This window comes from Vitis vinifera, chromosome 18 (assembly GCF_030704535.1).
Source record: "Vitis vinifera cultivar Pinot Noir 40024 chromosome 18, ASM3070453v1".
In the NCBI taxonomy this organism is placed as follows: domain Eukaryota; kingdom Viridiplantae; phylum Streptophyta; class Magnoliopsida; order Vitales; family Vitaceae; genus Vitis; species Vitis vinifera.
The window spans coordinates 14,501,052-14,527,380 of NC_081822.1; the positions used below are offsets into that span (position 1 = coordinate 14,501,052).

Genomic DNA, 26,329 nt, shown 5'->3' on the forward strand with positions numbered 1-26,329 from the left:
GCCAACAAGGCCCAACCTCCCAGAATGCATTTCCCCTCCGAGAACACTAAACAATACTTCTTTGCTTCCGAGTCAACCACAAAGCACAATAAGAACTTGTCTGCCTCATTTGCACAACGTTCTAGTTTAAACTTTCTATCTCCATCCTCCCAACTTTTAACAAACCTTTTAGCGAGCTCACCCCTACAACAAGCCTCCACTCCTTCCAATAGACAACACAAACTAAGGCTCCCAAACCTGATCCACGATGTAAAACCTCTGCTTCTTTCCACAATGATCCCCTTAAGCTTCTCCCTAAACTCCACAGAGATTTCAAAGGACTTGGAGTCCACTGCAAACCAACTTCTGCCTCCTCTCATACATATCAAAAATCATATTCAAAGGAATAGTTGTTAAGATTAATCTAACAAAAGCCATTTATCATTTAATATTTGATTAAGCATGCTAAAAAACATCAAATAAATGTAAAATTATATGTAATTATTGTTGCAACATGTGCTAATGGAAGAACTTTAAATGGTGAAACATTACCTTGGTAAAGTTAGTGCAAGGTGCACCACACTAAATATATAGAGATTTTCTTTCAATTATAATTTCTATATCCTTTATATACTTAAAATCCACTCACTGCCAATAAATTTTTTTACTGAAATTAAGTTCATGGCTTTTGGGATTATGGTATTGGAGATGATGCCATTTTATGAAATGATTTTATATTTGATGAGAATTTTATTTTCCCATCTAGGACTGGTCTAATCTAATTCATCATCATAGAATGAAATGTTTGGAAGTTTAATAATATTTTTAGATAAAACTCTCAAAATGGGTATGATTTTCTAACCAGTGGCTGGTACCTGTTTGGGTGTAATTGAAATTTTAAGATCATATTTTTAAAAACATACATAACACTTAAACAGCAAGCAAAGAAATCTATCAATATATATATATATATATATATATATATATATATATATATATATATAACACAAGGCTATCACAAAATTGGTATCATGGTATGCCACATTTACTACAAGCTCAGTGACTGCATGTAGTGCAAAATGAAAATGAAGTATCATAAAATGCTCATTCTTGTGGAAGAGTTAATTTCTTTGGATGGTTTAAATTTGGGTGCATTCTTCATATAGGTTTTTTAATTAGAAAGGTAGTGGAATATTCATGTATTCCCCTTCCCTTGATTTTCTCATTCCCTATTCAGTACTTTGCAGTATTGATTTACAGATCTAGTTTAGCCCCATTGAAACAGAAATATCGATAAATGCTTCTTCCAAAAGAGAGTAACTTCCACCCTAGGGTATGTGGAGCATATTGTCTAAAACATAGCTCCTTCAATTTTAATTCCAGCCAGACCCTTACATCTTAAGGGAAAGAATAGAACATTAAACATCATTTAGGCCACAACCCAATTCAGAGTAATCTCTCCAGCTCAAACCAAATTATCTTTGGAGCAGACCAAGAAGCTGAAAAACCTGCAAAGTTCAAAATCTGAATAAAAATTCTTTATGCTAACTTAGCTACTGATACAAGACTACCAGACTCCAATATTCTTTGTGCAGTTAAAAGATGCTTCTCCATAGCTCAAACCCATTAATGAAATAATTAAACAAAACTGACCAAATTTGGCATCACCCCCACCAACATGGAACTGGGTTTTCACAATTTTATCATCAATACCTACAGTGCATGGAATCAGAGATCACTGTTTTTTTGTGATAATTAATGGTTCTAGGATGAAAGTTTCTGCCTCTAGTACTATTAACACTTCCATTGAAAAAAATTATATATTACAATTAATGTACCATGGTGGCCACACTTTTAAATAGAATTTAAGACTCCCCTTCATTAGATAATTAATTTGATACACTACCACAAAAGATTAGGGAAAGACAAAAGAAAGAAGAAATCAAAGGCAAGAGAATTAAGATGATGGCCTATTCTTGCTCACTGCTTTCACTCCAGTTCTTGATAGCTTGCAACACTGCTTGTTTCACCACTTGAGCATCTGTGCTATCATGTTGTCCTTCATTCTGAAAAATTAAGGAATAATTTCTAATCAATTTGATGAAAGAAAATAATTAATTTTATAATGTAAGATCAAATTTGAAAAGAAAAAAAAAAAACTGCATGCAATAGCATAACAATGTAACGATTGCAATTCCTAGCTGTAACTGATGCAATCACAAAAGGATGATATTTTAAGAAATGCATTTCAATGCCAACCACCCATTCCTTTGTCAGCGCTCACGATTGAAAAATCCAAAACTGTGTGGTTCAATCCATAAAGCTAAGGAGTTTATAAGAACACGTGGTACAATTAAAACTTTTCTTCTTACAACTGAAACACCACCCATGCCCTGCATCTTGTTTTTCACCTAGTATCCCACCACACGTTTACCCACTGACGTGGCGATGGGGAGCCATTTCCTTTAGTACCCCCTCATGGCATCACAAGGATCATCATACCACTTCTAACTTACCCACTGCAACACACATGTTTGGCTAAGAACCTTAACATAGACAATTTGCAATATTAGGAGAAGGCTATGAATTTAGCCATGACAAGATGAACGAGAACAGAAAGCTTTTTATCCACAGGCTCAATTGCTAAAAAAAACTATATATCCCAACCTGCAACATTCACTGTGAGCTGTAACTGGATGAATTTCTGGATGTTGTTATAAACACACTTCCCCACCTCAACCGTGGCTACAGAAGCAAAATTATCATCCAAGATGATGATATCTGAACCCTCCTTAGCCACTTCTGTGCCCTGAATCCCCATAGAAAGTCCATTGGTTTACTATGGGAATACCTTCCCCACCACAAAGAGTTCCATTGGTTATATATACATACATATATATATATATATATATATATATATATCTATATATATATATATATATTGAGATCAGATACAAAGATCCAGAAATGGGCAAACTCCAAAATGGAAGTTCTTTGAAAAAGCCATAACTTATTAGGGTTTTTATAAGACAATCAACATGAGAATACATCAATTTCATCACAAACCCATCACAACGATTCACAGATTAAACAGTCAAAAAGCAAAGCAATCATGATCAACCCTAGCTACCACTGCTTTCTTCACCATGTTTTTCTTCTTTAATTCTATTCAGTATGCATACTCATTCCACCATTTTAAAGCAGTAATCTGTTTCTCTAATGTGGAAAGTTTTATTAATATGCATTTAATATATACATGCATGTGAAAATAAAAATCTTAGATATTGTTAATTTTTTAATCTGAAACTTACCCAAAGCCATACCATAAAGCCCAACTACTAACATATATATTGAGTTCACATATATTCCCCATAAGTTGATATTGCATATATTTTGAAAAAATATGAAGAAAAAAAAAATCTAGAACAAAAAGAGAGATGGATGGGTAGAAATTAGAGAACAATGTTATTCAGAGATTGTACATGCACCTGTGTATAAGACTTCAGACTTATCATGCGTGTGAAGAGGTGACATGGCACGCTTTGAACTGGGGTATGCCACATCAATAGTTTGCTGGCTCTATGTGTCACAAATGTGAACAATTCTCTTCTTTTTTTTGTATTTATTGTTTGTTTACCTACTTTTTTTTTTTATCAATAAGGAATGAAAGATAAGGGTGTTACAAGTGGACTTCTTGGTGAAGACTATTGTAATTAAGATCACTGCTATATAAAATACACCCCTTAAATTACTGGGAAATTTTAATCTCTATATTTAGTACAAGAGCTGGAAGATGAGGGTTTTTTTCAGCTGAAAGAAAAATCTGGTTCAGTGTTGAATCCAAATCTTTTGAGATCACTGTTGAGGTGGTGATAGGAAAAGTTGTGGGTAAGGTTTTGGAGAGGGGGGTTGAGGATTTTCAAGCTAGATAAGGTTTGGGGAAAGAAGTTTAGTTTCCTTACTGGAAGGGGTGGAAGAGTGTTGTATCAAGGCTCCAGGAAAGCAGTTGAGGAAGGTTTGGAGAGAGGGAGAAGAGGGTATTTCCTGGAACTCCGAAGTAATGCAGCAGGTAGACTTTTGTTGTGCTCTGTTTGCTCTGTGGAGGAGAGGAGGTTCACTCTGGTTTTTCCTGAAGGTAGGGTGGTGGTGGTGGGGGGGGGGGGGGGGTGGGTACTCTTGCTAGAAAGTTAAGAAGCCTTGGGATCTCTTCTAACCACAAGACTGAAAAGCTCCCTATAGTGGATATGCCTCCTGTGGCAGTGAGTGCCTTGATCAAGAGCAGCTTGCATGTGGAGGAGAGGCCTTTGAAAATGATTTTGAAGGATGGAAGAGCCTTTGATATTTTTGGCTGTGATTTCTTTAGGATCCCAAGGATTAAACTTGATTGTTGGGTCGTCAGAGTCAGAGATTGAAAGTCATTTGGGATGGTTATTCGATAAGTTCGCAGCTTTCAGTTTGTTTTTGGGGATGCTAGTAAAAGGGTAAGAAAAAGAGATTTTGGCTCTCCTAAGGAAAATGGAGGATAGGCAAAGGAAGAAGGCTCTTGTCTCTAGGAAAAGGTGCAAACGTGTTATATCGTCTTCAACAGAAAGGGAGTTAAGGAAATTAGAAAATTCTATGAACTATGAGCGTTCATCAAGGAAACCAAAAAAGGTAGGCAGTAAGGAATGGGATCTAGTTACAGTCATTTAATGAGGCTCAAAATTGTCTTGGAATGTCAAAGGGGGTTAATAATGAGGAAAAGAGGAAAGTTATAAAATCCTTTATTAAATCCCATAATGCAGATTTGGTGTGCGCAAGGAGACGAAGGTGGAAGCTATGTCTTTGTCTATGGTCAGTTTGGGGGTGGGGAGCTCTCGAGGCATCTAGGGCTGCTGGCAGGGTGCTATTGTTCTGGGATAAGAGAGTGTTAGAGCTTTTGGAAATGGAGGTTGGCTCTTACTCGATTTCTTCCAGATTCAAATGTTGTGAGGATAATTTTGTTTGTTTTTTTTGGGATTTATGGGGAGGGGGTGGAAGACATTTTGACACCATTTAGAGGAATTGGGGACCATTGGGGGGCTCTGGGAGGACCTATGGTGTGTTGGAGGGGATTTCAATGTTGTTAGATTCCCAAAAGAAAGAAGAAATTATGGTAGAATTTCGTCCAACATGAGAAGCTTTTCAAATTTCATTGAAGAGTTTTCATTGGTTGATCTGCCCTTATCAGGTAGCTCCTTCACTTGGTGCGAGGGGGCAAAACAAACAATCAATGTTGAGAATTGACCGCTTCCTTTTAACAAGCGATCGGGACGAGCATTTTTCTAATACAACGCAAACCCTTTTACCAAGGCCTGTTTCAGATCATTCTCCTATTCCATTGGAGGGAGGTCGGGTGAGAAGAAGTAAAACCCCATTCAGATTTGAAAACATGTGGCTTAAGGTGGATGGGTTCAAAGACTTGGTGAAGGGATGGTCGGAAGGTTATCAGTTCAGTGGGTCTTCTAATTTTATTTTGGCTTCCAAGCTGAAGGCGTTGAAGGAAGACATCAAAGTTTGGAATAAATAAGTGTTTGGCAATGTTGCAACTTGTAAGGCCTGTGCTATTAAATTTGGGATGCCAAGGAGAGGGAAGGTCATCTTTCTACGGATGATATAGATGCTAGAAGACTGGCAGTAGAAGAATTCAGTTACTGGGCTATCCTTGAAGAAAACTCTTGGAGGCAAAAGTTCCGAGCGGTTTGGTTGAAGGAAGGGGACAAAAACACAAGGTTTTTTCACAAAATAGCCAATGCAAGGTCCAACAGGAATTTCATTGGAAAATCAGGATAAATGGTGAGCTGGTAATTAAGGAACCGAAAATTGCAATAAAGATTGTTCATTATTTCAAGTTGCTTCTGTCAGAACCTATGGGGGAGTGGAGACCTAGTATAAATGGCCTGCTTCTCAAGTCATTGAGCATTGAGAACTCTGTCAAGCTGGAAGAGGCTTTCACAGAGAAGGAGGTCTTTGAGGCTCTTATGGACTTGAACAGGGATAAAGCCCCGAGACCTGATGGTTTCTCCTTGGCTTTCTGGCAAGAATGCTAGGAGTTGGTGCAGGAGATAATGCTTCATCTCAAGCGGGGAGGTAGAGAAGGAGTTCTAATTTCTAACTTCCTATTCGCAGATGACACTCTTCTGTTCTCTAATCCTTGTTTAGACCAACTCACTTATTTAGCATGGCTTTTGCTTTGGTTTGAGGCTTCTTCAGTTCTAAAGATTAACTTGAACAAGCGTGAGCTTATTCCAATAGGGGATGTTCCTAATGTGGGGGAGCTAGCTTCAGTAATGGGCTGTGTGGCATAGGAAAACTACTTGCTACATATTTGGGCCTACCCCTTGGTGCCCCCTTTAAGGCTAAAGCTGTTTGGGATGTGGTTGAGGAAAGGTTTTTCAAAAGATTGGCTCTTTGGAAAGGCAATATCTATCAAAAGAAGAATCATGTTTTTGAAAAGCACTTTGTGCAGCCTCCCAATTTACTTCTTGTCTTTCATTATTCCTAAGTCAGTGGCTAAGAGATTAGAGAAAATCCAAAGGGATTTCCTTTGGGGAGGAGGTTCTACGGATAAAAAACCTCATCTTGTGAATTGGTTGGAGATTTGCAAAGATAAAAATAGAAGGGGCCCTGGTATTAAGGATTTATCCACTATCAACAAAGCTCTTTTGGGTAAATGGTGTTGGAGATTTACCTTGGAAAGGGATATGCTGTGAAGAAAACTAATTTTCGGAAAATTTGGTGAAGAACCGGGAGGATGGTGCTCTTGGGAAGGGAGAGAAGGCCATGTGGTTGGATTGTGGAAGTTAATTAGAAAAGTATGGGGAACTTTTAAGGTCAAAACAAGATTTGAGGAGGACAATGGAAGAATAGTCAAATTTTGGCATGACGTGTGGTGCAATGATATGCCCTTGAAGACTCTTTTCCTTCTTTATTCACTTTTGCTATTGCTAAGGAGGCAGAAGGAACAATGGTCACTTGGAACCCTTGCTTTTCGAGAAACTTTCATGATTGGGAATTGGATGTTGTAAATAATTTATTTCTAAAACTTAGTGAGTTTGGTAGATTTAGAGAAAAGCAGGATAAAATGGTTTGGAAAGTTAGCAAGAATGGGTTGTTCTCTGTAAGGTCTTTCTACAATGTGCATTGGAAGATAGGGGTAAAGTGACTTTCCCTTCAAAGATAATTTGGGATTCTTGGGCTGCTACCAAAGTGAGTTTTTCTGCTTGGGAAGCAACTTAGGGTCGTATCCTAACTATGGACTAGCTCAAGAGGAGAGGATGGGTTTTGGCAGTTTTTTGTTGTGTAAAGATACAAATGAATCGGTTGAACATCTTCTCATGTGGGGTAGCTAGAGAGTTATGGCACTTCTCTTCTCCTTCTTTGGCATTTCGTGGGTTCTTCCTTTTTCTATTAAGGATTTGTTGGAGGGATGACGTGGTAGTTTTGTGGGTAGGAAAAGAAGAAAGATTTGGAGAACAACCCCTCTTTGCCTTTTATGGATAATTTGGAAGGAGCGAAATCAAAGAACTTTTGAAGGGGAACAACGCACTATCCAACCCCTCAAGGTTTCTCTCATAACTAATCTGTATATGTGGTCTTGAGGGTTCCTTCTAGTAGACAGGCAGGAGGCCCAACCTCTTTATTAGATTTTATAGAATGTGCGGGCTCGCTTCCAGTATACTGTATTGGCCATACTCTTATTTGCCTATATATATATAAAAGAATGTTAGGAAAATGAATTAAATATCATATGAGAAAAGAGGAATTAATACATCTTGAAGATAAATTTTTTTATTTATATTTTTACTTTTATTAAGTAAATTAAATATCATCACAAATAACGTACCAAAATTAGTGCGAGTGAACATTCTTGAGGTGCTCTCAGTATATATGGATCATAAAAGCAAAAGAGAATTGTACCTGAGAAACTAACTAGCTAGTTGCATACAATTGAACCTGTCTATAGGAAGACAAGAACTTGAACATAAAGAATGTAAGTATTTATCCTCCAACATCATTTCTCGGTTTAGGAACCAATGGAACAATTGGTATACTACCAGCTTCTTTTAATGCTGGTGCATCATTTGTGCCATCACCTGTGATCACATGGCCTTTGTGTTTCCAGAACTGTACCATAAGAAATTTATCAAAGGGAGAGGATCTAGCCATCACATGGATTTTATCAACTTTCTTCATTCTCTCTTCTTGGGTGTACTGTCAGAATACCTCACCTTCAATCCCCGGAAAAACTCCTATCTCTTTCATTCATGACCTTCACTGTTTGTATAGCAAATCACCCTCAACCCAGGGCACTACCCCCACACACTGCATTCATGGCTAGCTAGCCATGCACCTCTTCTTTTCCAACACGACATATGCAACTCTTTATCACATAAAACCCATTACCACCATCATTGAAAACTCTACACCTTCAGCATGACCTCATCACCATCATGAATTACATCTATCAACCATCTCAACACCATTCTCCCCCACACAACACTCCATCACCTCAGCAACAACACTCACCTCCTCACCTTCATGTCTTCAACCCTCATGGCTGTCATCAACCCATGTCATCAAGACCACCGAGAACCAGCCATCACAGCCTCTGCATCCTCTCAGGCCCGCAGCCACCTTTGTCCCAAAACTACCACCTTGTGCACCCCTCTTCATTATCTTCGAAGTTTTTTAACCTAGAAAAACACCATACCCTTCTTTAAATGCCCACAACACAAAGATGCCCCACTGTCATATATTTCCACACTGTCAACACAGCCCACACACATGTGGTAGCCCTCCAGCCAATGACCTCCACAAATAGCTAACGCATGCTCCATGGTAGAGTCCATACCCATTATGGGTTTCTCAGAAATGAAGGAGTTCATGAATTCCTTTCCTTTCTTTCTAAACTTTTAAGAGGTCTTTCAGTTGTTTCACCTTAACTCGACCTAACCCTAAACATAACCTGAACTATGTGTTAATCTAACCCTAATATCTCCATGAGATACAACATCATTTAGAGAGACAAAGAGATAAAAATTGGAGATTGAAAAAACATGGGGAGAGAGAAAATGAAAATAATACCTCTCTTTGTTGTTGTTGTCTTGGCTTTAAGGTTTGTAATAAATGTGAAATGTTTGCAGAGCAAACAAGCTATCGTGTTTTGAGAGTATTAAGGCAATGTTGGTATTTATAGTTCAACTAAATATGACTTATATTTCAACTGACTAACCTTGACTTATATTCTGCATCTTAACTTAGTCATAAAGCCTATGTTTAATCTCAACCGAGGTAAATAATAAGCTATCTTAACTTAAATTTATCTGTCAAGGTAGACTTATTATTTATTTATTTTGATGAGTAAAGCAAACGTATATTATAAACAAAAAAACGCCAAAACAATGTTCCAAAGTACATGGGAGGTATACAACAAACAGTTAAAAGCGCAAAAAAGGAAGAGGACCAACAAAAACTACATCCTCCTCAACAAGAACCCACCCAATCCACAAAATCTACAACCAAAGAAGGACCAAAAAATAAAAATAACCTAGACCAATTCCATAAATTACAAAGGAAAGCATGTTCTAGTCCTTGAACATATTGTTCCTCATTCCCAAAAGCTCTTCTATTTCTTTCCTTCCAAACGGTCCAAGATAAGCAAAGAGGAGCAGTCCGCCACAACTTTTTTCGCCTTTTACCAACAAAAGAATCATGCCATCCTAGAAGCATGTCTTTAACAGAAGAAGGAAGTGTCCATAACATGCCAAACAGGGAGAACACAAGATTCCATAACTTGACACAATGGATAAGAATGTGATCAATGGTCTCTTCCTCTTCAAGACAAAGGAGACATGTATTTGCTAAAGACCATCCTCTCCTCTTTAAATGATCCAAAGTTAGTACCTTCGCCCAAGAAACCTAACAAGCAAAGAAACTCACCTTCGAGCCTACCCTAGAATTTCAAATCACACTAGCAGGAAAGAGCAAAGTACTTTCAGTCTCCAAAGTTGAATATAAGACTTTGATAGGAAACTTCCCATCTTTCGATCCCGACCAAATCACTTTATCTTTCTGATCCTTGCACACCCTCCTCCCTTGCAAACTCAAGAGAAACTGCTCTGCCAAATCCAGTTCCTAATCATTAACAACCCTAATAAAACGAGGGGCCCAACATCCCCCTTCAACTATCAAGTGCCAAACATCTGCCACCCAATCCTCATAATCAACAATAGCATAAAGAGCAGGGTAAGAAGTACGCAGTGCCACATCACCACACCACTTATCTTTCCAAAATTTCACCCACTACCAACTAAGAAGACAACTCTATTAGATAAAAGCTCTCATTCCTTTCTAATGGCTTTCCATAATCCTACCCTGTAACTTCCCCTCACCACCTTAGAGCACCACCCTCCCTCTTCCACACTGTACTTGCCACTTATAATTTGCTTCCACAAAGTCCCCTATCCTTTGCAAACCGTCAGCTCTACTTACGTAGAAGGGCTTTTGTTAAGCTTTGCAAGATTCTTTACCCCCAATCCACCCTTACTCTTATCTGTACGAACAACATACCACCCTACTAAGTGTGGCTTCCACTCAAGTGTTCTGCCTTCCCAAAAGAAATCCCTTTGGATCTGTTCCAACCTCATCCTAACTGTCCTTGGAACATAGAACAAGGACATGAAGCGGATTGGCATGCAAGAAAGAATGCTCCAAATTAGGGTAAACCTCCAACCCTTGGATAAATACTGCCTTCTTCACATGGCTAGCATTCTATGAAACCTCTCCTCTACCCCATCCTATACTGCCACAAACTCAAAGGGCCTTAAGGGGAAGACCCAAATAAGATGACAAAAGTGTTCCCGCCTTGCATTCAAACTCAAGGGCTCACTCTTGTACATTCTCCACCCTTCCCACCGGAATTAACTCGTTTTTTTCCAAGTTAATGCTAAGCCCTGAAATAGCCTCAAACCACTTAAGTAACCAACAAAGGTGAGTCAACTGGTCTTGATTCAATTTACACAACACTAACCCTCCAACCTAGCAAAAAACCACCATCCTTAGCCATCTTGAGCAAACAACTACGAGTCTATGTAGCAATTACAAACAAATAGGGTGAAAGGGAATCTCCTTGTCTTAGACCCCTAGGACTCTTAAAGAACCCTGTTGGAGCACCATTAACTACAACTAAAAACCTTGCAGTAGAGATGCACCATTTAATTCATAATCTCCACTTCTCCCCAATCATTTTCTTAAGGACCACCTTACCAACCACCTTCTTAATTCTATTGGCTAAGACTTTAGCCAACAACTTGTAGAGACCACCCACCAAATTGATAGGCCTAAAGCCCTTTAGGTCTTCAGCTCCCCTTTTCTTAGGGATTAAGACAAAAAAAAGTAGCATTCAAACACTTCATGAAATGACCCCTTTCATAAAAATGCCTAAAAAACCCATCCCCTCTTCCTTCACAAAATCCCAACTGAACTACCAAAAATCCATAGGAAAGCCATCAGGACTTGGTGCTTTGTCTCCACTAAGATCTAAAAGCACTATGAACGCCTCTTCCTCAAAGAAAGGGACCTCCAGATTTGTAGCATCTTGATCCCTAACACCTCAAAAGAAAGTTCTTAATCTCTCTCTCCTCTGTAGCCCAGCACCCATTAATTCTAATCTTTGCTAATTGATTCCTTCTCCTATGAACATTAGCCATTTTGAGGAAAAAAAACTAGTGTTTCTATCTCCTTCCTTCAACTACAACTCTCTTAACTTTTGCCTCCACAAGGTTTCCTCTAAAAGAGACCATTTCTTGTACTCTTCCCTTACCAAATTCCTGGCATTATACTCCTCTATAGTCAACACTATGGTTGCTTCCTCAGAATCCCGCAAAGCCACTTGATTTAGAGCCCTCTCATTCTTGGACGAGACATTTTTAAAGACCTCTTTGTTCCAAACCTTCAACTTAGCCTTTAAATCTTTCAATTTTTCCATCAAAATGTAGCTATAAGAACCATCGAAACTAAAACCCGACCACCAAGACTACAATAAATCTTTGAAACCTTCCACCTTCAACTACATGATCTCAAACCTAAATGGGAAAAGGCCACTTCTCAAACCTCCCCTATCTACTAGAATAGGAAAGTGGTTAGAAACAAGTCTAGGGAAGATGCTTTGGACCACCCCACTTAAATAGTTAACCCACCCCTCCGACACCAAGAATCGATCTAGTCTAGATTGACATTGATTATTTAACCCTCCCCTTGAAGTGAGCGAACCCCCCTTGTAGCAACAGATCTCTCAGTTTTAGGTCGTTAATGACCTTTGAAAATCTTATAATATCTACTTGCAATTGACCCCCTCTACTTCTCTCCCTTGGGAATCTTACTAAGTTAAAATCCCCACCAATACACCAAGGGTCACTCCAAAACCCCCTAATGGCCCCCCAATTCTTCCCAAAAATCTTCTCCAAATCTTGTTATTGTAGGGCCATACACCCCAATAAAAATCAATGTAAATCCATCCTCACAATTTCTAAAACTACCGGATATAAAAAATTCTCCTATTTACATACCCAGCAACTCAAGCGCCCTATTGTCCCAAAAAACCAAAACTCCCCCTGTTGATCCCTAAGAATTCAGAACACACTACTCTAAAAATCTTCCTACTCCAAGACTTCACACAATACCCATAAACATGTCTTGAATCTTGGTTTCTTGAAGACATTTCAAATCCACTCTTTGGGACTTGATTAAGGCCTTAATAACCTTCCTTTTATAACTATCATTAACCCTCCTCACACTCTAAGAGGAAATTTTTAGCTTCATTTATCCACTGCAACTAGAATCCCCCCCCCTTTTTAGTCTGACTATTCCCCCAACCTATTTTGTTATAATTGACAGGACATTCTAACTTCCTCAACTCCCTTTTGAACCTAGAAGACCTAGACTTGATCCTTCTTTTACCAACAACCAAAGCCTTTTGCTCCTTTGTGTGCTTCAGCTTTTTAAGCAATACTAAAATTTCCTTCTCAAAACCTGTTGATTTTTATGCCAAAAATTTGTTGAACTGTGCAAGATAACTCAAGGACCAACTCTCTGATGATTCCCCCTCCCCCTTGATATGATCACTAATAAAAGATAGAGCCCTTTCGTCCCGAGTCCCTACTACATCTCGTTCCTCTTCCTCAACAGACCAAGACTCCATTATCCTCCCATTTGCGAAAATCATCCTCAAGGGTTGCTAAAAATCCACTCCTTCCTTCTCCACCAAGTCGCCACAACATACCGCAACCTCTTCCCCCTCATTTCCCCAACCCATTGCAGAAGAAGGAGAAGAAGAGCAAACTGATTGGAGCCAAAATATGTGCTCTAATGGCACATATTCAATATAATTTGTGCACCAAATGACACTCAAATCACCAAACTTGACCTAAATTGATGCTAAGGCTCTAGCCATGAGTTTAACTTGTATTTTGGAGATTCATTTCAGGTTTAAGGGAAGAAAAGGGTGTAAGTGGAATCACTTTAGATTTTGAAAGATCAAGAAATGGTTAAATAAGGAAATAAGCGAGTCAAGACTCATGGACCATGAGGAAAGGCAAGACGAGGATATCATGAGTTTGGAAGAAGAGAAATGACCATTATGGAGTAAGAAAACATAAGAAACGAGGCATGAAGCAAAATTTAGCTACATAGAAATTTAGAACTCAAAATCTGGTGGCAACATATATTCTAACTTTGATGACAAATTTGGAGCACTTCTCGAAGTCTATTTCAGACATACTATATATCGTTTCGAAGATCGAGAAGTCAGGAGTCCAATGCTTTAAACGGTGTGCAAATCAGAACTGAAATGAAGAAGTTATGGCCATTTGAAGACAATTGCGCAAAGTTGAATGGTTATTTTGAAATGATTTCAAAATTCAACTTACGAATTTGAAATCCAACTTGTGAATTCGAAACCCACTTTGAAATGACCCCAATTTCGAATTCACCCACCACCACATTGATGTTTCGCCTCCTCTACCTCGGGAATTTCATCTAGGGCACTTCATCCACCCTAAGTGGACCTCACACGACTATAAATCACTATTTTATTATTTTTTTAATCTTAGGTAATTATTTTGTAATAAGTGGTCAATGAGAGTGTCCACATGTTAGGTAATTGATGATATTATTTAAACTCTCTTAGTTTTAGGTTTTAGAAATCTTGGATATTTTTCCGAAGAGTTTGACATTGGAGGTGGAAGAAGACAAGAACTTTGGTTTGTTTTCTTTTATTCTTTATTAAATATGTTTCTTTTAGTTTCTTTTGATTCAAATTATGGATTTTTATCCTATTATGGATTGTGAATGTGACATCATCCCCATGAGAGGCTAAGCAGCCAACTTGGAACTTGAAACATGAAAACCTAAGGGCTAGGAAACTTATAGGAACAATGGGTAAATTATTATAACAATATTTTTTTTTTATATAAGTAAACACGAAATATATTAACACAAGGCAAAAAAGCCGCATAGCATACAGGGAATATACAAGACGACAAAGGCCTCACAACCAAAAAGAGACAAAAAACTCACCAACCCTTAAATGGAGGCTAACCACTCCAAGAATCCTATAAGGGAGCGTGGCTCCGCTCCACTATACAATTTTGCCCAGCCCCTCACATTACAAACAAAAGAATTCTTAAGTTTCTAAATAGCTAACTCCCCCCCCCCCCCCCCCCCCCCTAAAAGCTAATTTATTCCTCTCTTTCCAAACCGTCCAAAAAATAAATAATGGAATGGATCTCCATATTTTTTTCCTCTTTTTACCCACAAACGAGCCCTTCCAACTAAGTAGAACCTCCTTTACAGTTTCTGGAAAAACCCATTGGGCACCGAACAATCCAAGAACAATCTCCCACAGCACTCTGGCCACTGTACAATGAATGAGCAAATGATTTACATTTTCCTCTTCACTACCACATAAAAAGCATCAATTAGGAAGCTGTCACCCTCTCTTTTGAAGTCTATCAAGGGTAAGAACCTTCCCCCAAGCGGCTTCCCACGCAAAGGACGCTAATTTAGTTGGAACTCTATCCACCCAAATGCCATTTTTGGGGAAAACGGAGACAATGGGGCTGATCAGTAAGCTGTACGCATTCTTAACACCAAACTGCCCGTTTTTTCCTCCCTTCCAAAAGACCGAGTCTTCCTCCAATGTAATCCTTTAACCCCTTAAGGCTTGGAGTAATTCATCTACCAAGTCCAACTCCCAATCATTGAAGTCTCTGAAAAACCTTAAATTCCAGCCTCCTTGATCAGAATTCTGGTCCCACATTTCTCCCACTATGGCGTTCCTATGTGCAGCCACGGCATAGAGCTGAGGGAACCTTAGGGACAATTGCACACCCCCACATCAAGGATCAGTCCAGAATCTAATTTTGGTGCCTTTTCCCACATTGAAAGCCATATTATTCCAGCACCAATCAGATTCTTTTAGAATTTCCTTCCAAACCCCGACGCCAAACGCCCCATTTGCCTTCTTAGTCCCCACCCAAGTTCCTCTTGCCCATATTTCGCCGTAAGCACTTGCTTCCACAGCTCGTCCTTGGCCCGAGCGAATCTCCAAACCCATTTACAAAGCAAGGCTTTGTTCAAGAGGACTAACTTCCTCAAGCCAAGCCCCCCCTTCTCCTTACCCGTACACACCATCTCCCAATTGACTAAGTGGGCTTTTCTTTCCATATTTCCATCTCCCCACAAAAAGTCTCTTTGCAACTTTTTTAGCCTTCTTGCCACTATCTTAAGCACACGGAATAGGGACAATTGATACAAAGGCATACTAGCCAACGTACTCTTTATGAGGGTGATTCTTCCACCTTTGGAGATATACTGCCATTTCCAAAGGGCAAGTTTCCACCTCACCCTCTCTTCCACCCCATCCCACACAGAAGAGGCCTTATTGGGCGCCCCCAAGGGCAGCCCCAAGTAGGCTAAGGGTAACTGACCTACCTTGCATCCAAGCTCCACAGCCATCTCAACGATCTCTTCCACCTCCCCTACTGAGATAATTTCACTTTTAGCCAGATTAATCCTTAACCCTGAAGCAGCTTCAAACCAACATAAAATCCAGCTCAAGTAGGTCAGTTGCTCCTTCTTTGCCTCACTAAACACTATTGTGTCATCAGCAAAGAGAAGATGAGAAATATTGGCAACCGGCCCACTACCCCGCCAGATGTTACACCCAGAAATGAAGCCCCCTTCCACAGCCCTCCTAATAAGAACACTCAACACCTCCATTCCCATGACGAACAAGTATGGGGATAGAGGGTCCCCTTGACGTAGCCCCTTTGAGCTAGAGAAAAACCCAGCAGGCACTCCATTTACCAGAACTAAAAACTTAGCAATTGAGATACAACTCCACATCCAGTCCCTCCACTTAGACCCGAACCCCATTTTTTGCAAAACCCTCATCAAGAAATGCCAATTAACGTTGTCATACGCCTTCTCAATATCCAATTTACAAATTAGGCCTTTCTCTCCCCTTTTTTGTCAAGAATCAATCACCTCATTTGCAATTAAGGAGGCATCCAGAATCTGCCTACCCATGACAAAAGCATTCTGATCCGGGGAAACCACTTTTCCAATCACTTTTTTAATCCTATTGGCCAGCACCTTGGCCAATAATTTGTATAGCCCCCCCAAAAGACTGATAGGTCTAAAGTCCCCCAGCTCCTCCGCCCCTCTTTTTTTTGGTAAAAGGACCAGAAATGTGTTGTTGAGGCTCTTGAGGAAAGAAGCTCATGGAACTCCTTAAACATCTCTAAAACCTCCTCTTTCACGAACTCCCAGCAGCATTGCCAAAAGGCCATGGTGAAGCCATCCGGACTTGAAGCCTTGTCCCCATTCATGTCCATTAGGGCCGAATGAACTTCATCCTTCGAGAAAGGAAACTCCAGGATTTCCGCTTCTTGCTGACTGATCTGATTCAAGTTTAGCCCCCTATATCCGCCTGCCACTCTGAATCTTCCGTTAGCAATTGTTTAAAGGCATTTGCAATCCCTGTCCTTACTTCTTACTCCTCTGACAACCATATCCCATTAATTTTTATTCTGTCCATGAAGTTCCTCCTTCGGTGTGCAGTTGCCATACAATGAAAATAACCTGTGTTTCTATCCCCTTCCCTTAGCCATAACTCCCTTGATAACTGTCTCCAGTGTATTTCCTCAAGGTTTACCCACTTAGCATATCCCTCTTTGGCTTCTTTTTTAATAGAGATTTCCTCCTCTATCAACCTCCTCTCACTTTCCACCTGATACCAGTATTCCACTTGTTGTAGAGCTGCAAACTTATTACTTTCCAGACTCCCAAACACATCCCTATTCCAGATTTTTAAATTATGTTTAATCACCTTCAGTTTTGTAGCCAGCTTATAGCTAGCCCTTCCTCTGACCGACATCCCTTGCCACCAGCTCCGTATGAGGTCTTTAAACCCTTCCACTTTAAGCCACATATTTTCGAACCTAAATGGTAAAGGACTTCTTCTTATGCCACCCCCCTCAATTAGAATAGGAAAGTGATCCGAGATGGGCCGAGGCAGTCTTTTATGGATCACATTGCTGAACTGATCAAGCCAGCTGGGAGACACAAGGAATCTGTCCAATCTGGCCCATGCTTGATTATAAAGACCTCCACTCCAAGTAAAAGATCCTCCTTGCAAGGGGAGGTCAACAAGCTCGAGCTTATCTATAACCTGAGCAAACCTCCTCATAGCTAAGGTAATCCTCCCTTGTCTACTTCTTTCCCCTTGGGATAGAATAATATTAAAATCACCCCCTACACACCAGGGTTCTCCCCAAATTCCTCTAATTGCCCCAAATTCGTCCCACAGGCTCTTCCTATCCTCTTTGGTAAAAGGACCATAGACTCCTGTAAACACCCAGACTACCCCATTTTCAACATTTCTAAATTTAACAGGAGATTGAGAACTGACCCTCCTCCCAATCCAATATTTCCAGAGACCTTTTGTCCCAACAAATCAAAACACCTCCTGCCGATCTAGAAGCATCTAAAGCTCTCCAGTCTAAGAATCTCCCTGCCCCTAAACTTTTCACCACCCCTTCAGACATTAATTGGATTTTTGTCTCCTGGATACAAAACAAGTCCACCTTCTGATTTCTAACAAAAGACTTGATTATTTTCCTTTTAGAACTGTCATTCGCACCCCTCACATTCCAACTCAATAATTTGAGATTCATTATCCAATCGTTAGTTGACCCCCTCTACCCTTAAAATGACAGTTTTCTTAATTTCCCCCTCATAATTGATTGAACACTCCAGCCTCTTAAGCTCCCTTTCGAATTTCAACTTCTCCAACATAGCTTTGCTGTGTATCCTTTCCCGCCTCTTTCTGATCTTGATCAAAAAACCCAAGATTTCCTTTTCCAGGCCTTCTGTTGGAAATCCCAAAAACTTATTAAATTTGGCCAGATTACTTTCCTCCCAATTTATCTCCTTCTCGCCCCTGAAATCTTGGGGCTCAGCCGGAGCCGAATTCCACTCCGGGTTTTGTACCTCGATTGCGGCGCAATTAACCTCAACCAAATCCCAGCAACCCTTGCCACTCACTATGGACCCCTCTGCAACTGCCAAGCTCAGCATGTTTCCTTCTTGAAGGTAGACCTCATCACCCCATAATGGTCGTAAAACTCCCCCTCCGGAGTCCAACCAAAAGAAAAAAGAGAAGAATGAGGAGACCCCGAAACCCTTAAACCCCACGAGTTTGAATCAGACCCATACCTTGAAGCTTCTTCCACTAACGCACAATCTGCCATTGAACTTTGGGATTCCGACTGCTACTTCCTCCTTTCATCCTTCTCTCAGCACTTTATAAATTCCATATCTAGGTTGCAAGCCAAACGGGCTGAGGCACAAAACTTCAAGAGAGCCCTCTGTCGTGGAGTTGGGCCTAAGAAGGCCCAGGACTGCCCCCAAGCATGATTGTAGGCCCACAAGGCAAAAACTTCAACCCATTAGCAGCCCGCCCCTCAGACGGCCCAAACACTGGCCCAACACCAACAGTCACAACCCCCTTTAAAAGTAAAGGGCCTTGCACAGAGGGCCCATCGGCCCACTTTGAGCCCACGAGACCTTCAGCCGGGCCAGAATAAGACAACCCATCTCCCGAAGATCCAGAAGGGAGACGGGTCACGGGCCTGAAATGGGCCCATTGTTCAAACTCTTCACCGCCCGCCCCTTTTACCTGCCCTCCAGTCACATCATCTGATCGAAGCTGCTCCTCGGGCCAAGCATCTGACTGTTCTCCCACGCGCATCCCAGCGCATGTGACCCCATCATCCCTAACCTCCCCATTCTGTCGCCCAAGTCAGACTCGATAGTCCCCCGATTTCTTCCTCAACGACGGCGAGATCTCCCACCACAAGGATAGGGCGTAGTTTCCTCCTCAACCCCGATCTCCAGCGAACCCGACAGTTCCTCGCCACTCGTTTTTACTAAAATCCTAGCCCACTCAAGCTCCTCCATCCTTTCCGTCTGAGAATCGATACCTAAAAACCCACCACACGCTTCCCCTACTCTTCTCAAAATTGTCAGAACCCACAACGAAATTGGGAGACCTAGAATCCTTACCCAAGCTTCGTTCCTAGCTTCTCCCTCTGTTGAACACCTAGATTTCGGACTCCATCGCTCCAAACCCATCTGAAGCCCTCCCACTGATCTCTTCCCAGAGGCGAGGACATTTCTAGCTTCCTCCACGAATTCAAACTCCAGAAGAACTCGTCCCTTTCCCCAGTCTTGCCAAATCTAATTTCCCTTTCAACCCCCACGCACTTGCCACTGACCACCCTAATCTCTCTAAATCCTCTTCTCGTTCTGAACTAGGGTTCCATTTTCCTACCAAGCAATGTTCCAATCTACTCAGATTTCTTCTTATTTCCTCCCCCTTTACCTCCACTCTAACCCTTGTACTATCCCTGCTCCTCGGTCCCTTTGCCACTTCCACATACGACCTGCCCGTGGCCCTCTCTTCTTGTTTATTCTCCTTCTTATCAAACCAAAATCCCATATTTCGTAAGGACTCCACCATGGAAGCCCATCCCCCCTTCTCCCCCCTGCCTTTCGGAATGCAGATGCTATATCTCCTCTTCTCCATATCGGTTACCCCTAAGAGAAAGAAACACCCTGCCCTGTTGGCCTCTCTCACCAAGGAGTAACTCCTCCCTTTTTCCTTCCATCCCCTTTCCCATCTTCCTTCTTTCCCATCCCTTATGCACTGAATCAGACCTTCTGTAAAAAACCCTAAGCTCGCCGGCCCCAGACGAACCCAAGACGAGACCCCTTCCTTGCTTTCCACAATGGTAACTTGGATCTTGCCTTTTCTCTCCTCGGCTCCTACTTCGAATACCTTCGACTCCACCACAAAACTACTCTCTTTCCTTTTCCCACGATTCTCTGCTCGGCTCTCACCTTCATCGCCATCGCTCGCGTGCTCACTCTCACTCTCTCTCATAGCATTACTTCCCCTTTGATCAACCTTCATACTTTGATTATTATCTGTAGGTAAACTGGATTTATGCTCTTCTGCATCTTGCATTCCAATTAGTAGTGAAAGTTTCAGATACAGAAGGATCCATGAAACAATTAAAAACTTCAAAGTTTAAGAGAGGGAAGGATTTCAGAAACAATAATAAGTTCAAGCTGGGTAAATTATTATAACAATGAGATTAATTATTAGTTGGATGAGAATTTATCAATTTTTTTTAATCTTATCCTAGTGAATTAGTGTAGAGAATGATACGGTAGGTTATTACTCGATACTAGTGATTCTTGGTAATTCTTGATCATTAGTTATCATTGTCTTTCTTATCGTTATTTGCCCCAAAACAAAGCTATAAGGAGTAGGAAGGATTAAAAAGCCAAATTTTAAACTGGTAATCAATCTTATTCATTTGATGGTTTTAGGAATCTATTTTAAAAAGGGAAAATTAGGTTTCGAATGCAATTTTGAGTTATAAAACTCAACTTGATTGTGAGGGGCCAAGGATCCCAAAACCTTAAGATCATATTACTTAAAAGACCCTTGTTTTCTCTAATTCCTATACCTAGGTTGGATTGTAGAAAGCCCTAAACTTGAATCAATCAAATTTAAAATCAATATTCATTTTGTTATTAATTTGATTTCTTTTACTTAGTTTCACATTATTCACATACTGTTTTTCACTTTAGGATTTAAACAAAAGCAATTCATTTATTCTAGTATTAACAATTTCCATAAGTCAGTCCCTGAGGACGATACCCAGAGTACTACAAAAACCGTAGTGACTCTTTTTCTAGTTTTTCTTTACCAGAGTTGTTACGTAAAAAGGATAAGTATTTTGGTACAACAAAGAAGTTCGGTCACAAACCCACAACCCCAAAGAGTCCCAAAGACAAAGAACAAGATTGAAAGTTAGAGTACTTTGGTCACCTATGCCAAGAAAGCCTCATCTGTGGTTGATGAGCAGCACGACACCATAGAATCCCCTATTTCCATCGGACTATTCTTTCCCACAGTGCCAAAATCTTCATCATCTCTCTCCTCCTCACGAACGCTCTCCATTGCACCAGCCTCATCCCCTTTCAAAAGCCCTAAGGGTTCCTCCACCTCCTCCTCATCAGATTGAGAATGCCAAGTCCCTCTTACGCTCCCCCTTCTAGCTACTAAAGGATGCTCCTTAGAAGAACAGCCCATGGCCAAATGGGCCACTAAATCTCCTATAGCGCTAGGCCCAGTTGCCTCTATGTCCCCTTTGCCAAAAAGGATACTGGCTTGGCCCAAACGGAGAAGCCCACTTTTCCCAACATCATGGGCTAACAAACCAAAGTCCTCCTTCATCCCTTTCTCTTTGCCTAAGTTATCTCCTTCAACAAATCCCCTAACACCACCTCTTAACTGTAACACCTGAGCAAAGCTTGTAGCAGGGCTAGGTACTATGCCCTTACTTGCCTTATTCCCCCTGCCTTCAGGGAGCGGCATGCAACCCCATGCTAACTGCTCTACCGGTTTCTCCAGACTCACTCCCACAATGGCGCGTGAGGTTCTCTCATCGTCTTCTCCAGCATTCTACTCCCTGCAACCACTTCCACTACCTTTCGGAATCATGATTGAGAATTTGGGTGGGGCTTCCCACCACAATTGAATCGAAAAAAGTGGAAGAGCCCACTATTACTTCTAGCAATCTTGGCATCTCACACCCACCCATATTCACCCGGATCCTGGGCCACTGCAAGTGAACCACGAAAGCTATGTTTTCGTCTATAGCCACAAAACCTCCGCAACAATCCCCAATCTTCTTAAACACCTCTCTACTCCATAAGTGCAATGGGAGTCCCAAAATTTGCACCTAAGCTTCCTTAGGTGCCACACCCTTATGACAACATCCTACCTCAGGATTCCACCTCTCCAAATCCAAAACATTCTCCTTAAATCTCCTTTGGCTTCTTGCCAACACCCCCTCGCCCTCGGACCTATCCTCAAAATCAAACAAGAAGAGAGCGACCTCAAGAATTGAGAGCTTTAACCCCCTTTTCAGAGACCACACACGAGACGCCCGACATCTCAACTCAACCACCCCTATCATTGAGTTGGGAATCTCCACAAAACTTCCAACCAAGCAGTTTCTCATATGCTCTAACCTGCATTGAATATCCTTCTCCCCAAACTACACCCATACTGCCTCACCCACCTTGCCCAACTCCTTCTTGACTGCCTCCACAAAAGAGCCATTTTCTAAAGCCACCATTGAGATTTGGTGCCCATTAGCAGTGGAGACGCCCTTCTTTGACTCCTCCTTAGTGACAACCCCTAAGAGGCAAAGCTTCTCTGCTAGAACAGGCCACCCCTTGAGAAGACCCCTCCTCTTTGGGAAGATTAAAGAGTACCATCTAGCTTCCTCCACAACCACAAAGCATACAAAGAATCTCTCCGCCTCATTTGCATGACGCTCCAGCTTATATCTCCTCTTTCCATCCTCTCAGGTTGTGCTCCGCCTCAACCCTCCTTCTCTGCAACAAGTTTCCACTCCTTCTAACAAGCAACTCAAACCCTGCTCCCCAAACCTGATTCAGGCAAAAAAGCCCCTGCTTCTCTCCACAATGATCCCCTTAAGCTTCCCCCCTACCACCTCAACGGAAAGATCAAAGGTCTTGGCTTCCACAGCAAACCAGCACCTTTCCCCTCTCGAACTGCTGAGAGGGTTAGCACCTCCCGTCGATTTTCCTTCTTTACTATATTTGTTGTTGCTAGCCTCAATGCAGCTCTTCCCATCCTCAGAACAGCACAAATATGATCAATTATGTTCACAGCCTTTGGACTAACTCTCCTTTGAGGAGAGGAGGCACAAGATCCAAAACACTATAAGGATTTCAGCTATGAACTCTTCAAAAGGACTCTTTTCTGCACAAGACCTGGTTGGTTTCTCCTTGGTATGGTGCAAGTTCTTCATGTAAACCATTAATCTCTAGAGTAAAACAACACCCAAGGTAGACTTATTATAAGTCATGCTTGCTTTCCCCAAAAGCACATAAGTCATCTTTGTTCATTGCAATAAGAGACTATGAAATAAATGCAGTGTTACAAAGAAGGGCACTGTTAACAACCCCCTGCCTCCTTCCTCTTTCTCTTGTCGATGCAAACAATCAACCACTTCATTAAATGCGGTTTTTCTCTAGGCTCCCTCCTTCCCTTAGGAAGTGTCTTTAAATCTTCTCTAATCTCAACCAGACTTTCCTTGGGATGGTAAGTAGGGACGTGAAATAAACCGGCAAGTTGAACAATAACATCATCCAATGTGCATTATTGACAATGTCTATAATCCTCCCTCACCTCCTATTTCACTCCATTCTTCACCTCCCATTTCACTCCACTCTCTCCTAAAACTTACACTGCACCACCACACACATTGACCTCCTTCGACTAAAATGCATGAAGTAAGCAACCAAGATAGGGGAACAAAAGGCATTGCAATTTTCAATTTCTCATGCAACATACCAAATAATTATAAGCCACATTTTCTATGATGATGATATGGATCAAAATTACATTGCTAAAACAATAAACACAAACTAACATTAAGAAGCAAATAAATATTGGTGCAATAATGTGAATTTTAGAAAGGATATGAGGCACAAGAAAGCATAATGGAATTCAATACAGTTCATGGCCCCCAAAATAAAAAATAAAAAATAAAAATGAAAAAGAAAATTCTCAAATTAAATACTTTTATAAAGACATTGCCAACATACCGATCAAGGCAATGCAGTGAGCCTAGCCTGGAACACAAAACCCCGAAACAAGCCATCTCCATTTCCAGGCACCCCATTGATCCACCTCCAATCTCCCTTCCCCGTCTCTGTGGAATAATCCCACAATGCCAACCTCCCAACCCTTTTCGCTGAAAAACAAACTCTATTCCCCGCACCAAACACCTTAAATTTGCTGGACTCCTGAAAACATCTAAACATTTCCGGGGGCATTCGACCCAACTCGTCCCACTCCAGTGAGTCCAAATCCAACCTCAAAATCAAAATTGTAGAACACACAGCATTCAATGAAAACGACGATTTCAATCCACCAACCATTAGAATTTGGTTCCCAAGCCCTTTCACCAAACGGGGCCGTCTCAAAATGTCGAAAACATCGCCCCATTCATGCCTATCCAGGCGAGTCCATGGCTGCGACTTCTGTAGATGATTGAGGGTACATGCGAATAGCTTCCACTGACTCCTCCACGGCGACCCAACATCGCAGAGAGCTAAAACCGAGTCCGACACAAGAATTGGACTTCGAGGCTTAGACGGCAAATTCGATGAGAATTTGAGCCACTGGTCTGAGCCGGAGAAGTAAAGCGTGGCCAGTTCGGTGAGGACCAACACTCGGTTGGGTGAACCGACCAGGACCGAACCATGGCGCGACCAGGCCGAGCCCAGCTGGGGTAGGACTTGGAAGGACCGAGTCAAAGGATTGCAGACTATGAGCGACTTGTTGGACTCGAGCGAGTTGAGCGAATCGGCCCAAAGATAGACGAGTCCGAGCGACGACGCCACCGGCGTCGGCGAGCGAAAGGGAAGGAAACTAAGGGGGAATCTGACCCACTGATTGGAGCTGGGGTCAAACACGTGGAGGGCGTTATGAGACGACACGTCACGGTTGTGGTGGTGGTGGTGGTGGTGGTGATGATGGTGAGGTGGACGGAGGGCGATCAGGTTGAGAGGTGGTTGGGTGGAGATAAGTTCCATGAAGGCCGGCGCGGTCAGGGTTTGGTAGAAGAATTTGCAGACAGATCGACAGATAATGATCTGACGGAGTGGAAGAGTTGAGAAGATGTAATGGAGAGTGTCCTGTGGAAGCCGATAGATCGGGGACGCATCCATTGGGTCTGTAGACACGGAGCAGAGGATCACAGAGTCGGAGATCGCGGCGGCGTGGGGGTTGGTCGGAAATTCGAAAACTCACAGAGACTGGCCTTGCTGTCTTGAGACTCGTCTCCTGTTTGTGGGTTGGGTCAATATTTGCCTGTCCCGAAATTGGCCCCGACTCTGCTGATTCAGTTGCTATTCATATTTGTGTTATAAAATTTTATTAATCATGAAATGACTCAAGTCTTGCCTTTTTATTTAAACAAAGCCATAAAATTAATCTAATAAACATAAAAATTCTTATTATATTAGAAATTATTTAAATAAGATCTTAAATACATATTTTGCATATCAACTTAATAATTTAATATAATTTAATCATTTAAATTTAAATGATGCCAAATATCTTGAAACAAAAATTATTATCACATTTTTAGAAAATAAAAATAATATCATCATGAAATATTATTTTTTAAATTAAATTATCATAATTTTTAAAAGATAAATATTGTCTAAATAAATTTTTTGGTTGTTTTATATGTTTGCATTTAAAAAAAATTAATCATCTAATTTTTTTTCCTACAAAAAAATTTGGTAATAATATATAAATTTCATATTAAAATTATTTTAATTAAATTGCGATAATTTTGAAATAAAAGTATTACCTAAACTAATTTTTAGATTGTCTTAAAAAAACATTATTTAAATTAATTAAATTAAATAATGATAGGATATAAGTGTATATGAGTGAAATGATAAGGTCATTTTAGGAAATAAAAAATGGACAAATGATTTTCTAAATTCAAATTAAAAAAAAAAACCTTTAATTCAATTCTATAATAATAATAATTATAGTTTTCCTTTTATTCAATAAAAAATTAGTTTAAATAATGTTTTTCAATGAAAAGTTAAAATATTATTATTCCAGTTTTTTTAT

General features: G+C 40.8%; 1 protein-coding gene across 1 annotated transcript; it reads right to left on the reverse strand.

Annotated features, from left to right (window-relative positions):
• Positions 1-1,755: 1,755 nt before the first annotated feature.
• LOC100253011 (SKP1-interacting partner 15) lies at positions 1,756-25,617 on the reverse strand. Its single transcript, XM_002266474.4, has 2 exons — positions 24,280-25,617; positions 1,756-2,045 (listed from the first exon to the last, which is right to left on the reverse strand). The coding sequence occupies exon 1, from the start codon at positions 25,405-25,407 to the stop codon at positions 24,283-24,285; it is 1,125 nt and encodes a 374-aa protein (XP_002266510.1). The 5' UTR covers positions 25,408-25,617; the 3' UTR covers positions 1,756-2,045; positions 24,280-24,282.
• Between the last annotated feature and the right edge of the window lie 712 nt (positions 25,618-26,329).